The sequence below is a fragment of the Neoarius graeffei genome, chromosome 18 (genome assembly GCF_027579695.1).
Source record: "Neoarius graeffei isolate fNeoGra1 chromosome 18, fNeoGra1.pri, whole genome shotgun sequence".
Taxonomy (NCBI): Eukaryota; Metazoa; Chordata; class Actinopteri; order Siluriformes; family Ariidae; genus Neoarius; species Neoarius graeffei.
This window is the reverse complement of record NC_083586.1, coordinates 36,531,284-36,548,694: the sequence shown is the minus strand read 5'-3', so window position 1 is coordinate 36,548,694 and position 17,411 is coordinate 36,531,284. Positions and strand designations below refer to the sequence as shown.

The window sequence follows — 17,411 nt, the reverse complement described above, 5'->3', positions numbered from 1 at the left end:
TGCGTAGTCGTCTTCCTGGAAACAAACTGTCTTCGTCGGTTGTGTTTCAGAACTGAAACTTTCAATTTCTCTCACAAACTAGTGTCAGGTGTGAAGTGAAAACAAACCATGGATTGTGAATGATGGAGTGTCCACCTACAACCCCGATTCCAAAAAAGTTGGGACAAAGTAGAAATTGTAAATAAAAACGGAATGCAATGATGTGGAAGTTTCAAAATTCCATATTTTATTCAGAATAGAACCTAGATGACATATCAAATGTTTAAACTGAGAAAATGTATCATTTAAAGAGAAAAATTAGGTGATTTTAAATTTCATGACAACACCACATCTCAAAAAAGTTGGGACAAGGCCATGTTTCCCACTGTGAGACATCCCCTTTTCTCTTTACAACAGTCTGTAAACGTCTGGGGACTGAGGAGACAAGTTGCTCAAGTTTAGGGATAGGAATGTTAACCCATTCTTGTCTAATGTAGGATTCTAGTTGCTCAACTGTCTTAGGTCTTTTTTGTCGTATCTTCCGTTTTATGATGCGCCAAATGTTTTCTATGGGTGAAAGATCTGGACTGCAGGCTGGCCAGTTCAGTACCCAGACCCTTCTTCTACGCAGCCATGATGCTGTAATTGATGCAGTATGTGGTTTGGCATTGTCATGTTGGAAAATGCAAGGTCTTCCCTGAAAGAGACGTCGTCTGGATGGGAGCATATGTGTTGCTCTAGAACCTGGATATACCTTTCAGCATTGATGGTGTCTTTCCAGATCTGTAAGCTGCCCATGCTACATGCACTAATGCAACCCCATACCATCAGAGATGCAGGCTTCTGAACTGAGCGCTAATAACAACTTGGGTCGTCCTTCTCCTCTTTAGTCCGAATGACACGGCGTCCCTGATTTCCATAAAGAACTTCAAATTTTGATTCGTCTGACCACAGAACAGTTTTCCACTTTGCCACAGTCCATTTTAAATGAGCCTTGGCCCAGAGAAGATGTTTGCGCTTCTGGATCATGTTTAGATACGGCTTCTTCTTTGAACTATAGAGTTTTAGCTGGCAACGGCGGATGGCACGGTGAATTGTGTTCACAGATAATGTTCTCTGGAAATATTCCTGAGCCCATTTTGTGATTTCCAATACAGAAGCATGCCTGTATGTGATGCAGTGCCGTCTAAGAGCCCGAAGATCACAGGCACCCAGTATGGTTTTCCGGCCTTGACCCTTACGCACAGATTCTTCCAGATTCTCTGAATCTTTTGATGATATTATCCCCTGTAGATGATATGTTCAAACTCTTTGCAATTTTACACTGTCGAACTCCTTTCTGATATTGCTCCACTATTTGTCGGTGCAGAATTAGGGGGATTGGTGATCCTCTTCCCATCTTTACTTCTGAGAGCCGCTGCCACTCCAAGATGCTCTTTTTATACCCAGTCATGTTAATGACCTATTGCCAATTGACCTAATGAGTTGCAATTTGGTCCTCCAGCTGTTCCTTTTTTGTACCTTTAACTTTTCCAGCCTCTTATTGCCCCTGTCCCAACTTTTTTGAGATGTGTTGCTGTCATGAAATTTCAAATGAGCCAATATTTGGCATGAAATTTCAAAATGTCTCACTGTCGACATTTGATATGTTGTCTATGTTCTATTGTGAATACAATATCAGTTTTTGAGATTTGTAAATTATTGCATTCCGTTTTTATTTACAATTTGTACTTTGTCCCAACTTTTTTGGAATCGGGGTTGTAAAAATAGGAGGCTTTGTGAACAGCAATTTCTAGCTGAATATATGGTCATGTATTGTTCAGTCGAAACTGGACAATCACCATGCCTACTGTACTCAATGTATGTGCAATTTCAGCGTGCGATACGTACCACCACTCGAAAACCACCGAACACAATTCCTACAAATCCGCTGTCGAGACAACAAAATGTTAAGTCCAGACTGGTGCACAGTTCAGGAAGTAAATATAGTATTAATTTTGTTGTTTGGCATTGATAACACTGTATTACAGTACAAGCTCGGTTATCTAAACATTCTCTTAGTTAGCCAACTTTTTCCCCCAGAGAGTTTGGATAATTGAGTACAATACAGTAATCCCTGCATTTATTTTCCTTAAAAAGTAGCTCAAAATGGCCGAGATTGCATCTCTGAGCTTCCCTGAAATTTGGTTTCTGGGTGCTTTGGTAGCCCACAGAGCCCTGGCCTAATAGGAGGCCTCATTTTGCTTGGCCTCGCTGTGCTTTGAGACGCTACTCTTTTTCATTTGTCAATGTTGGCATCTCTGGCGAATGATATTTACCTGGCGCAAAGAGCAGGGAGGATTCGGAGTCAAGTGGCTATGGTTTGTTTTCACCTGATACTAAAACTTGTAGCATCCACACAACCATCTCAAAGATGCGAACAAAGAGCCCAAAAATTCCTACTTACACGGGTATAAATGATGCAGGATTTATCTTGTAGTGTCTCAATCCCCAGATCTTTAACCTGAGGGGACACAAAAAGTTCTACACCTTCATGCTCTTCCAGGTTTTTATCTGTTTGTCCATGTAGAACGATGTCTGCAGCACCGGGTAGTTTGAGATGTCGGGGAACTCGATGGATGGATAATTTTCCAACTTGTAGGAAAAATCCTTCTTTGTTAATGTTCAAGTATCTATCCCATTGCAAAGAGCAACTTTCTGAAGGTATCTTGACCATGGCCTCTAAACTGCGAAAACGGGCAGAGACGGTTTCACTAGCTCTCTGCATAACGGCAGCTAATTTGGTTTGCCCGATCACCACTTCATTCACCGGAAGTAAACTTGCAAGCAAAAGTCACGTGACTGAATACAACTTATAATTCTGCCTCGATGCAAAGCAGTGAGCTCGGTCAGACCTAGCTTAGCCCCTGATGCTACCGTGAATAACCAGTCTCGTCAAGCCACGCTCGAACAGGTGTTCAGACGCAAACTGAGTAAGGCTACCTGTGACTCCTTAACCAACTCGATAACTAAATGAATTGTAATGGACACAGGCCAGTTTCAGTGGTAGTGGACAGGGGGTTCGGTTGATGGAGGCTTTACAGATTGCGTCTTCTGACACGACTAATTGTGTCCAAAATCCAGTGGTTTTACAACATTGAAAAAGGAGCAAAAGAGGATGCATTATTATAAATATCAAAATATTATTTTAATGTTTCTCACGGCAAATGCTGATGTACAGTGGTGCTTGAAAGTTTGTGAACCCTTTAGAGTTTTCTATATTTCTGCATAAATATGACCTAAAACATCATCAGATTTTCACACAAGTCCTAAAAGTAGATAAAGAGAACCCAGTTAAACAAACGAGACAACAATATTATACTTGGTCATTTATTTATTGAGGAAAATGACCCAATATTACATATCTGTGAGTGGCAAAAGTATGTGAACCTCTAGGGTTAGCAGTTAATTTGAAGGTGAAATTAGAGTCAGGTGTTTTCAATCAATGGGATGACAATCGAGTGTGAGTGGGCACCCTGTTTTATTTAAAGAACAGGGATCTATCAAAGTCTGATCTTCACAACACATGTTTGTGGAAGTGTATCATGGCACGAACAAAGGAGATTTCTGAGGACCTCAGAAAAAGCGTTGTTGATGCTCATCAGGCTGGAAAAGGTTACAAAACCATCTCTAAAGAGTTTGGACTCCACCAATCCACAGTCAGACAGATTGTGTACAAATGGAGGAAATTCAAGACCATTGTTACCCTCCCCAGGAGTGATCGACCAACAAAGATCACTCCAAGAGCAAGGCGTGTAACAGTCGGCGAGGCCACAAAGGACCCCAGGGTAACTTCTAAGCAACCGAAGGCCTCTCTCACATTGGTTAATGTTCATGAGTCCACCATCAGGAGAACACTGAACAACAATGGTGTGCATGGCAGGGTTGCAAGGAGAAAGCCACTGCTCTCCAAAAAGAACATTGCTGCTTGTCTGCAGTTTGCTAACGATCACGTGGACAAGCCAAAAGGTGATTGGAAAAATGTTTTGTGGGCGAATGAGACCAAAATAGAACTTTTTTGGTTTAAATGAAAAGCATTATGTTTGGAGAAAGGAAAACACTGCATTCCAGCATAAGAACCTTATCCTGTCTGTGAAACATGGTGGTGGTAGTATCATACTTTGGGCCTGTTTTTCTGCATCTGGGCCAGGACGGCTTGCCACCATTGATGGAACAATGAATTCCGAATTATACCAGTGAATTCTAAAGGAAAATGTCAGGACATCTGTCCATGAACTGAATCTCAAGAGAAGGTGGGTCATGCAGCAAGACAACGACCCTAAGCACACAAGTCGTTCTACCAAAGAATGGTTAAAGAAGAATAAAGTGAATGTTTTGGAATGGCCAAGTCAAAGTCCTGACCTTAATCCAATCGAAATGTTGTGGAAGGACCTGAAGCGAGCAGTTCATGTGAGGAAACCCACCAACATCCCAGAGTTGAAGCTGTTCTGTATGGAGGAATGGGCTAAAATTCCTCCAAGCCGGTGTGCAGGACTGATCAACAGTTACCGGAAACGTTTAGTTGCAGTTATTGCTGCACAAGGGGGTCACACCAGATACTGAAAGCAAAGGTTGTCATACTTTTACCACTCACAGATATGTAATATTGGATAATTTTTCTCAATAAATAAATGACCAAGTATAATATTTTCGTCTCATTTGTTTAACTGGGTTCTCTTTATCTACTTTTAGGACTTGTGTGAAAATCTGATGATGTTTTAGGTTATATTTATGCAGAAATATAGAAAATGCTAAAGGGTTCACAAACTTTCAAGCACCACTGTACGCAGTTACTTTCTGTTAATCAGAAAGCACATAATTAAATAGAATCTTTTAATCACATGACATCCTTACTTATTACTTTAAGTGTAGATGTCAACCCTTATGACATTTTCAAACTGATTATGATGAAATATTATACTTTGCACTGTCATGTAAAATGAAGAAATGTTTGTCTGCTTGATTTTATTGATTATCAGTGATCTCATGTTAAGGACTTCAAACATGCGTCAATATTTGAAACTTTGCCAGTAGCTTGGGCCGCTTGACCTCAAGGTTCGAGGGATTCCTGTCTGATCGGGTGATTTATCCAGCTTGGATAAACGAACATTAATAATATCGTACGTTCTGCCGTTTTTTTTTTTTTGTTTTTTTTTTTTTTAATTGACACAATGCAAGTTGGAATGTTTTCTACTATATATATATATATATATATATATATATATATATATATATATATATATATATATATATAAAACTGTAAAGTTGCACACAGTGAAGGGTGGCTAAATGAACTTCTGCTGCAAGTTTAAAGATTGCATTTGAATGCACTTAAATAGGAACGAGCCTCTAATTTAGCAGTATTTCTACACAGCTAAAAGTAGATCATGGAGACATAAACGTAGACTTTTTGCATTTTAATGGGTAAATATTATGAATAATGTTCTGTTCCGTCAGTCATAATTTGGAAACAAGATCTGGTTGCAGTAGTTCATGTCTTAAGGCTTTTAAAACTTGGCTGTGTTTTTAAAGATTGTTCTGTAGCTTCATTGTCAATAAATTTAATTTTACAGATTGCGTTGAAGATGCCTTATGAAGAACTTTTTATTAATATTAATTCAGTTCATCTCGATTAGGTCTTTTGTACCAGGTTAATGAAAATGTGTAGAGATGAACCAAAAACGAAAGGGCTCGTCATGAAATCTCCTGTAGGTTTTTGATTATCGCATAATTTATTGCCGGATCTCCTGCTGAATGCTCGAAAGATCCGTATCGAACCAGAGCAGAATTCGGAAACGATCTCGGCAGCAGTATTTCATTTTGCTGAAACCAATCCGAGGCGGTCACCACTACATGAGGCCAATAGTGTTAATCATTCAAAACTCCTCTTTAATGAGCTTTCAGCCCTCAAGCTTTCTTGAATATTGTAATTATATCCAGTCTGACCTGCACAAAATGAATGATTGATTGATTTTGATTTGTTGTCTAGATAGCAAGATTAGCCTGGTTCAGCAAGTGTAGGTTCTGTAAACAAATGTGCAAGTGATTTTTGTGCTTCGTAGAAATAAATGTATGTTTCAGTGTTGAACTTTTTTGAGTTTGACATTATATGAAATTATGTTGCTTTATTTTCTGAAAGTAGCATGTTCAAAAAAAAAAGAAAAAAGAAGAAAACTTATTGAAGCTACATTGTGAAACATTACAGAGAAGGAAAACCCCTACACATCTCAATGTTTTGCAGCCATTGAAATTGAACATGACTTGATTTTCTCAAGTAAAGCCCAGAAAAGGGGGGAAGCATTCCAAAAACTGCTGAATCTGCCACACGTGCTTCAGCGAACACCCTTACAGTTGTGGCAATGAGTGTTCTCACTATCGCTTCCTTCAGTATCTACACACTGGCAAACTGTCGAGGTATTTCTTGCGGTGATTGGTTTTGATTTTAGGAAATCAGTAATGATAGTATTGTTTAGACATGCATGCTTTGCTTAGACAGCATCAGCTTTGTTCATATATGTTTTTTGATTATTTAATGTTATGTTTTTTTGTTTTTTTTTCAGTTTGCAGGAAAGACTCGTAATAGCTAGTCTGAAGTGATTATTAAAACATCTTACATGTGGTTTTGTAGATCTTAGCATGAACTATTAGTATTATGCTTAGACTCACAAAGCAAAGCATTTCAGGAATGATGAAAACAAATGCTTCCTTGAGCAAATTGATTTACGAATTTGTGTATTAAAGTCTAATATTGAGTGAGTATAATCTTTAGAGATATAAAATGCATCTTTTCAATGCCAGACAATGACAAGTCATGTTTTCACGTGAAGCCGGTTTTCATGCCCTGAGACTTTGATCGCAGTAAAGTGTATATCACGGGTAAATTCAGAAGCAAGATCAATGTAATTCTCGTATTTTATATTAAACTTTGGTCAAATATCTGTCACATTTTTGCATTTTATGCAATTTTTTTTTTACCTTGCGCAATGCCAGAAAAATTCAGTTGAAATCAAGCCATTTGAGGCGAATTGGTCCACCTCTGAAAAAAACTTGGCATTTGGATTTCCCGGCAAACATTGATTTTCGTGACATCATCTGCGGGACGCCTCCCTCTGAATCCTACGTCAGCGCTGGTTTGTTTATGAGAAAACAACCTGGTGGTTTTCTGCAAATTTCTTCACCGTTATCACGTAATTATTAAAATGGTTAACAGATGTATCGTAGGAGGGTGTAGCAACACCAATCTTGATGGGATTAGTACTCCTCGTTTCCCAAAAGACCGGACAATGAGAGAGAAATGGGAGCGCTTGGTCTACACAGGCTGTGCACTGAAACCGTGCAAGCTCGCGCAGCCTGCTGGCGCTTCCGCAGGTGACGTCACGATTCTGGCTCCAGACTCCCTTGGGATTTTTCCAGACGCGTTTTATTATTTTATTTTTTTCTGCTGTAGACAGATGGCCTTGTGCAAAATTACCCTTCTGGATGAGTGTGTAAAGGGACATACTTTCATATTAAAAAAAAAAAAATTGGTCCAGAATATGCCCTTTAACGGTGGTACTTTGTTGTAATGGACATAATAGGAAAAAATAGTAAACATTCAGTAGCATCAATTAATTGTCAGCTACTTTTTGTTTAATCAATATGAGCAGAATATTACAAAACGCTGGACTAACAAATCCACCGTCGGTGATGTCCACAAGCACCGGTGACTGGCGGTTTTCTCCGCCTACACAGCCGGCCTGTGCCAGCTACTCAATCCCAGAAAAAAAAAAGTTGCCTTCCAGTGTTCAAGCAACTTATCTCTGCTGTCCATAATGTGCTGTAAATCCAATTATTTCACCACGAAATTGTCTTTGACTTGGGTCAAGCATGACTGGAAGCGACGCCATATTTGTTGATCGATTCTTGCGCTCTGATTGGCTGACCCAGATCACGGTCAGTTGCTGCAGACAATTTCACTCGGTTTTCACAAAATTATTTTTCATATCCAGAAGCTACCCAGAGTGCCTAAGTTCCCATAGCACAACACGGTGTTATTCATCATTCAGAGTCATAATAGACTGCAAAATGTTCGATATTAGCCGATTTTCAGGATGCACTTATACAGTGGTGCTGAAGTTTGTGAACCCTTTAGAATTTTCTATATTTCTGCATAAATATGACCTAAAACATCATCAGATTTTCACACAAGTCCTAAAAGTAGATAAAGAGAACCCAGTTAAACAAATGAGACAAAAATATTATACTTGGTCATTTATTTATTGAGGAAAATGATCCAATATTACATATCTGTGAGTGGCAAAAGTATGTGAACCTCTAGGATTAGCAGTTAACTTGAAGGTGAAATTAGAGTCAGGTGTTTTCAATCAATGGGATGACAATCAGGTGTGAGTGGGCACCCTGTTTTATTTAAAGAACAGGGATCTATCAAAGCCTGATCTTCACAACACGTTTGTGGAAGTGTATCGTGGCACGAACAAAGGAGATTTATGAGGACCACAGAAGAAGCGTTGTTGATGCTCATCAGGCTGGAAAAGGTTACAAAACCATCTCTAAAGAGTTTGGACTCCACCAATCCACAGTCAGACAGATTGTGGAAAATGGAGGAAATGGAGGAAATTCAGGACAAATGGAGGAAATTCAAGACCATTGTTGCCCTCCCCAGGAGTGGTCAACCAACAAAGATCACTCCAAGAGCAAGGCGTGTAATAGTCGGCGAGGTCACAAAGGACCCCAGGGTAACTTCTAAGCAACTGAAGGCCTCTCTCACACTGGCTAATGTTCATGAGTCCACCATCAGGAGAACACTGAACAATGGTGTGCATGGCAGGGTTGCAAGGAGAAAGCCACTGCTCTCCAAAAAGAACATTGCTGCTCGTCTGTAGTTTGTTAAAGATCACGTGGACAACCAAGAAGGCTATTGGAAAAATGTTTTGTGGATGGATGAGACCAAAATAGAACTTTTTTGGTTTAAATGAGAAGCGTTATGTTTGGAGAAAGGAAAACACTGCATTCCAGTATAAGAACCCTTATCCCATCTGTGAAACATGGTGGTGGTAGTATCATGGTTTGGGCCTGTTTTGCTGCATCTGGGCCAGGACGGCTTGCCATCATTGATGGAACAATGAATTCTGAATTATACCAGCAAATTCTAAAGGAAAATGTCAGGACATCTGTCCATGAACTGAATCTCAAGAGAAGGTGGGTCATGCAGCAAGACAACGACCCTAAGCACACAAGTCGTTCTACCAAAGAATGGTTAAAGAAGAATAAAGTGAATGTTTTGGAATGGCCAAGTCAAAGTCCTGACCTTAATCCAATCGAAATGTTGTGGAAGGACCTGAAGCGAGCAGTTCATGTGAGGAAACCCACCAACATCCCAGAGTTGAAGCTGTTCTGTATGGAGGAACGGGCTAAAATTCCTCCAAGCCGGTGTGCAGGACTGATCAACAGTTACCGGAAATGTTTAGTTGCAGTTATTGCTGCACAAGGGGGTCACACCAGATACTGAAAGTTCACATACTTTTGCTACTCATGTAATATTGGATCATTTTTCTCAATAAGTAAATTACCAAGTATAATAATTTTGTCTCATTTGTTTAACTGGGTTCTCTTGATCTACTTTTAGGACTCGTGTGAAAATCTGATTATGTTTTCGGTCATATTTATGCAGAAATATAGAAAATTCTAAAGGGCTCACAAACTTTCAAGCACCATTGTATCAACACGAGTGTATCCACGCTGGAAGAAGAATAATGTCTTGATCTAAACATTTTGACTTTATTTTTTATTGTCTTGAAATTGAAAAGGGGAATCGATAAGAACCAGAATCGAAAAATTCAAATGAGATCCAGCTCTAGAAACAGTTTGGAGACGTACATACATTTACGCTACGTTCACACTGCAAGGCTTAATGCTCAATTCCGATTTTTTTGTGAAATCCGATTTTTTTGTGAGGTCGTTCACATTAACAAATATATGCGACTTGTATGTGATCCTCAGTATGAACGAAAAGCGACCTAAAAGTGTTCCGCATGCGCACTGCAGGATACGACGACGTCACATGCAGTGAGCATGGCCAGTGTTTACGGAAGTAAAACCGCCCGGTTGCGGTATGACTCATCCAATCTAGCTTGAATAGCTGCATCCCCCCAAATGGAAATCAGCTCCCTAACCTCTGCGTCCTTCCATTGAGAAGATTCAGAACCTTCACAGCCCGAAGCGTCCCTCGCATTGATGTCATGCGCAGGGGCACAGATACGTTTTTTGAACTGGGGGGGGGACAAAGCTGCCAGCAAACCAACCCCAACCCTGATATGCCTGTCAAACTTGTTGTTAGTAACCATAGCAACCAAGCTCGAGCTCGCAACCTGTGCAGTCTGCGCAGCTCAACCAACCGAATATCAGTCTTTGTTTTGTTTTATGTGAGTTGTTGCAACTATATGTATACACTGCTGTGCACCTCAATAAACCGAATGGTAATTAGTCTTTTGATTTTTCCGTGAGGTTTGCCTTATGCAAAGAAAGACAGCATAGACGTTTTTTTCCTCCCTATAAGTGGGGGGGACCGAACGAGGTGAATTTAAATATGACTCGTCCCACCCTCTATCTGCGCCCGTGATTATGCGCCATGTTGTTGTAACTTTTTTGAGAGACCCGCCGCCTACTTCAGCGCAGAATAGTGACGTTTGTGGCTTGTTGATGACGTGAAAGTCGGATGAATGCGACCTGGCGGTTCAGACTGAAGTCGCATATGAAAAGAGCGGATAGGAATCGGAATTAGCACCACATATCCAAACGGCCTGGGTCGGATTTGAAAAAATCGGATCTGTGTCGTTCATATTGTCAATAAAAGATCGGATACAGGTCACATATGGGCGAAAAGATCGGATTTGAGTCACTTCAGCCTGCAGTGTGAACGTAGCCTTACTGTTAGCTTAGAAACCCCTTAGCACGGATTATAAAGAAGCTGCTTGTGAAGTGAACTACAAGCTGTCAGCATTAAACTTTGATATGTAATGACTCCTTAGTAAGTATGTCCTTACAGATATACATCTGACAAGGAGTGTAGTAAAAATACACTGCCGAGTTACGGCAACACCAGTGGGACTAAAACTCATCCATACTTGCAGGGGTCCCTGATGTGCTGTTTTAATGAGGTGCTTGTACAGTGATGCAAGGAAGCATTAGGTGGAGCATCTTCGATATGAGCAAATTACTATCCAGAAAATATAACATATACTTAATGTAATATTTCAAAAGTCTCATCATTGAACATGGTTGCAGCTCATCACAAGAGCCATCGTATTACAAAAGCCTAGCTGTGTTTTTAAATAAGTTGGAAGTCTAGGCACGTAATGCGCTCAAGGTTTTTTTTCTTTTTATTAGAAGAAGTAAACTTCTTGTAATTGGCCTTTAAAGTATTGTGATATGATAATTGTGCTAAGATTAGTGTTAATTTCCATTTCATCAAGAAAGAACAATATTGGCATATGCCTACTGTTGTATTAACTTAAAACAGATTATTTGTAATTAAATGTTTTCTAGTTGTTTGAATTACAAAGGATTAAATAAATGTACTACACAGACTAGAAGGGTACTCGGAAAGCGCAGATTTCCACCAAGGCCAAATGTCACGTTGCAACGATGACGAAACCTAAATTTGTGGATCTGCCCTGCCCGTGACTTTGATCCACTCTAAAATTTAATGGGTGGTTCTTTGGCCAATGCTACACTGTTCCACCAAGCTTCAGGGAAATTGGGTTGGTAGGTTTTGCACTATCCTGCTTATAGACCCTTTTCACTCACGTGACCTTCATAAACGCGACCGCCATTTTGGACATGAAGAAATAACGGTTTATGGCACAGACCCTTTCGGTTCTCGCTCATCTAGCTGCTACAATGACTGCTTAGACTGCAACAATAATACCTAACACACATTTAAGTATCCGTCGTAAAGACGTGAAACTCGTCGAGTGACGAGTGTGTTCATTGATAAGCTAACACAATCTAAAAGTAGACATACCATCACACTGCCCTGGCGCTGTGTACAGTTTACCTTCTATGGTTTGTGCACTCGCTATTTGCCATTACTTTCTCCAACCCAGTGTTCGAACTATGCCGATATTTTCAGGGGTCCCTTTTTTTCCCTTGGGGGGGGGGGTGCTTGCGCTTGTCTCAGAGCGCGGATCTCCAAACACATGAGAAGCCTATCTTACGCACATCACGCGGACTCCACACCTCCACACGCATCGCGTCTGAAGTCATAACTCATCAGGGGAAATCGTGTCCGCATTGGCATGTTCAAAAAACAACCTCGTGTCAACAATGATACCACACGCAAGAAAAAAAAAAAACAGTCAGGCTACTCAACACATCTGATCCACAGCAGCACCAAAGCATCACTGGAAATCATGTCAACAACCAATCTTCCATTTCAACACGCGTCAACAAACAAACGGCACCACAAACATGAACGAATCGGTCAGGCTACCGATTCCAAACCCACAGCAGACGAATAATTAAATGCATCTTACCTTAAAGCAGAATCGACCACAAAGGAAGTGTGTTGGTACACTTCCTTTCTACTAGTTTGTGTCCCCAACCTGGCAGCAGCAGTCGTTGTCATATCGGTTTATTTTATCTTTGATGTAAACACAACACTTCGGATATGCAAATGCTTCCCGTTACACACGATTGCTATGTCAATAAACATCATTTTGCCAATATTTTAGAGACCATCCATCTTCTCTGTCGGTCAGCATCCGTCGGGATCCGATAAAATGATAAATCTTGCCTTGTGTGTTGATGGTTACTACATCCAGGTGCACAACAATATAATGGCATGATGGAAGTCTTGCTGAAAGTAAAAACTTTCTTTGATGGCTGTATTCCTTTCGATGCTTCGCCGTCGTTCCTCGTTGTTGGCTGTGGTAGACTACTGGTAGTTCATGTCCAAAATGGCAGCCGCGTTTGTCGTGACGTCACATGGGAAGGGTCTATAGATAAACAAACCAACCAACTGCACTGAAAACATAACCTCTTTGGAAGAGGTAATAAATGTACAACGCAAATTTTTAATACAGTATCGGTGTATTAGTTTGATCTGTAAAGCTCTATAGGTTCATTTCAAACACCGATGCATGTTGGTGCTGTTTATATTCAGTATTAACACCTACACAGCATTTGTAACGTGGTTTCGTTTTTATTCTGAATACAGTGGTGACGATGACGTAATCCGTTCCATTTGCTTTTCCTTTATACCATCTTGATCCATTGTCTGGCATTGTTTAAAAATGCGTTTAATCTGTTCATTTCTGTTTCTCAGCAGATTCAAATGAAACTGATGCACTTGGAAGCATTTACAATTTCTAATTAAGCTTGGGGATTGTAGGTAGGAATTTTATAAAGGCAAGCAAGTCATGTTGTCTCTTTTTGTGTCAAAACTGTTTAACTTTGTCTTCTTTTTGTGCTCAGGATTTGTCCCAAATGAATTGTTTTATGTACATGGATGAAGTAGTGGTTAAGGGACAGTCGAGGAGAAACAAGTTCATGGATGAACCCACCATTTCAAACGGTCTTGTGAAGCTTCATTGTTGCGGCCTTTTTTCAGATAAATCATAAAACCATTCTGTTTAATAATTTAAATGTAGTTTCTTAGTGCAGTTAAACCATAATCGGAAATAATTTTTAGCAAAACGAAGCAAGTGATTTTCGATCATGGAAAAATTTAATTTTGAGGAATAATCTCCCAGAATGCCAGTATGTCTAATTGGTAGTAAAAATTACATCACGAATTAACTTGACTTGAGTTTTTGTTTTTTCTTAGGTCTCTTAACTGTTAACTACACTCTAATCATTTATAAGTAGAGTAATCTTGTTGTTGGATCAGAACGTTTTAATATTGTGGCTTTTTAAATTTTTCTTAGAAACAATTGCTTCTTATTCTTTTTACGGCAGATGTTTATTTCTTCGTTTTAAACGAATCCATGACATTCAGTGCACTTAGATTATTAGCCTAAATATTTTTCATACTAGATTGCTAGCTTCTTTACATTTTCTCTGTTACGATTGTAATTATTGTAATTATTATTGTTATTATTATTATTATTATTATTATTATTATTATTTTAATGACCTTTTTAAATGGGTTGGTTCATCAGTGAGTTCTTTATTTTTGTAAGTTACACACTGCAGATGGATTTGTGTATATGGACATACGTGTGTATACTGTTTGAACTGTTTCCCCTTGAGAGTGTGTGTGTGTGTGTGTGTGTGTGTGTGTGTGTGTGTGTGTGTGTGTGTGTGTGTGTGTTATTAGAATGAATAGCATGTCAAAGAAAACATCGTAACAATATTTGAAATTGGTTGAACTTCAAGTCTGTATCCAAATATAGTTTGTATTGATCACACCCAGTGTGTTGGTTACAGCGTGCCTGAAATGAGGACATTGAAAATAAATCATGTTCTGATTTAAAAAAAAAATAAAATAGTTTGTAAGTACAGATGATCAGTATCATATACTATCCTTTTGCAGTGTGTGTTCATTGAAAATCCCAAATTTAAAGATAAAAGCCATAGTAATAGGGACAGTATAGGCATCTCTTTGCTTATAATGATTGAAATGATTTTTCCCTGTTGCTTAGACATTGTTGTTCATCACTGTAGATGGTCGTACTGATCATCTTTCTTCGCTGTGCAGATTAAGGAACACAAACGGGTTGACTGCGGCCGACCTGGCCCGTGCACAAGGCTTCCACAACTGTGCTCGGCTCCTCTCCAATGCAGAGAATCGACTCGAGCACGTAAATGGGTTTGGCCATAATGGAACTGACCTCACCCACATCCAAGGGCGGAGTCTTTTTAATGGGATAACCAATAGGAAGAGGCTTCATGATTGTTCAGAGCCGAATCACGTCAAGAAAGCAAAATTTGACGGTAAGTTTGAAGTGTTGGTCTTCTGAAGGTTCTTGAAAATGGGAAGCGAATGTGTATTTACCTCATTTCTGAACATCTCTCCTTCAGATGTGGGTTTTCCTGTGAAGACAGTCAGTCCAGTGGAGGAGGATATTGAAAGTATGCATGTAGAATCTGCCCCAGACAACCAATCAGGTGCGACTGGACCTTTTCCACCTTTACCTACTGACAGTGAGCAACATGCGGACAGTTTTGCAATGGACAGTCGTTCTCCCACCGCACACATAGCGGAGCCTGCTCCTTGGCATTGTACAAACTCTTATGCCTACCTGTAATCTGTTATGAAATATCCCCTGTAGGTTACTATAGATTTTCCCAATATCCAGATTTGTGTGTGTTTTTAAAAATAATAATCAATTATTTATATATAATATTATTTCACATTTATTATCTACATTTCTAGTATTCATATTTCACCATGCTTAAAATTGAATGACCTTAGTATTATAAGATGCTTTCTGATGCTCCGTATTTTAAAATGGATCATCTAAAGTTTAGACAGCTAAACTCTCAGAACTCTGAATTTTTCAAATTGGATTTCTGATCACCGGCCAAACTAGCCTGGGAAATCCCATGCTGCTTTGCACAATCGTTCCGATCTGAAAAGACAGCATGGAAACTATGGTCTAAAGGCTCGCCTGAGTTAGGGAGCCAATCAGAGAGTGGGGATGGGTGGAAAGACGGTGACGCGTACTACTCGACAAACGGAAGCTTGTAGTTTATTTGGGACTGTTTACGGATCACATTTAACATGGCGGCGAGCGATACGAACCAAACTTTCGATCAAGCTTTAGACACTGTTCTGAATAGTTTAGAGCGAAAGTTTGTTTTAAAAAAAGAACAGCGTTTGGCGTTACAGTCTTTCTTCGCCTCTTCGTCGCTCTAACTACGTCACCGGGTACAACTGCCATGATTGGCCATGGGCTACGTATACGCCAAATGATAGACATTCGCAACGTCCAATAAACGGCCGTTGCCAATCGTAAACCACACCTCCCCTACAAGAAATTCAATAGGCGGATTCCAGACCATATTTCACTTGTGATATGGTCTGGTGTTAACCAGACTATGGCCAAACAGATCCCCCCCCCCCCCCCCCCCAATTTAGTCATAGACCATGGTTACGTGCATAACCTTCTGTTAATTGATTTGCGAACTGAAGTCATTTTTAAACTTGTTTTATTTCTTAATTAACGTGTTATTCAGTTACTTTTTCAGTTTTATTAACCTTGTATCGTGACTCGTATTGGCATATTATATTACACTTATCAGCCTTTTCGGTTTTTAGCCATGTTGAATTTAGATCGTTTGGTCCACAGCAGGCGTCGCTTATCCGCGTGATCTTCACGAGACTTGTGCGAGACTTCAAACATGAAGTGTCAGCGCCGCCATTTTGAAAACTGTTTACACAGCGGCCAGATCGCCATATCATTCCAATTTAGATTAATTTCAAGATTTGCCAGCTTCATCAGTGATGGAGTGTCAGTCCTGCGCACTGTGGCGCGTGCACCTGAAAGCGCGCCGAGTGGACTCCAGCACGCACGCCGTGAACAAGGCGCACCTGAGCTCAATTAAGGAACTGTGTGTTTGCCTATTTAAGGACTGTGCTGATGCATTTACATCGCGAAGTATTACGATATGCACGTACGCATTACCGAGCCTTTCTACCCGTTGTCTTGATTTCCTGTTTCACGATCCTTGTGCCTGTTTCTCGTTCTTGTCCTCGCTTAGTCTTTGATGTACTGTTTGCGCCTCGACCGGCCCTTTTGCCTGTATTCTCGTTTGTGATCGAGCCTGTCATTTTGGATTGTTTGCCTGTGTATATATTGTCTCACTGAATATATATTCTGCACTTTATTAAACTGTATACTTCTGCACATACATCCGCCTCCGTCACGTACGTGACATGGAGATTATTCCACACGACTTTGAACCAACGTGGAGTAGAGAAGAGTTGGAAAGACGACAGGATAAGGACGAGTCCGCCACGCTAGTATTTACGTCGTTACTGTCATACAATTAAAACGTGCCAGATCAGGCGGCTGGTGGTTTTCAAAATAATAAATACATGCATGTATTTTTGTGATAAATACATATTATACTGAGCACATTTCCCACATAATCCTCACTAAGGTTTCGGACAGCACTATAAAATGGCGTCCGCACTATGTAGTGAGTAGGGAGCGATTTCGGACACGGAAAACTTCCGGCTTGATTACATCAGCATTCGAAAGAGGGCGCATGCGTCTTTTGACAATGTTGGCAGATGTTGGTCACTTTGATTTCCGCTGTACGTTTTACTTCCGTCTCGCACAGGTCTCAGCGAATCTCGTTTATGGCCATTGCTTTAACATATGGACTGATATATTACATAGCATATTTCAAACACTCAACTTGCTATAGCAGCGACAAAATAGCTC

At 40.0% G+C, this 17,411-nt stretch overlaps 1 protein-coding gene across 1 annotated transcript in view; it reads left to right on the top strand.

The window, feature by feature from the left end:
- The window catches only part of ankrd10a (ankyrin repeat domain 10a), a 55,876-nt gene that overhangs the window by 33,483 nt on the left and 4,982 nt on the right, over positions 1-17,411 (top strand). The window contains exons 4-5 of the mRNA XM_060898752.1: positions 14,717-14,952; positions 15,040-15,126. Coding sequence (XP_060754735.1) covers positions 14,717-14,952; positions 15,040-15,126 — 323 coding nt within the window. The remainder of the gene's footprint in view (positions 1-14,716; positions 14,953-15,039; positions 15,127-17,411) is intronic.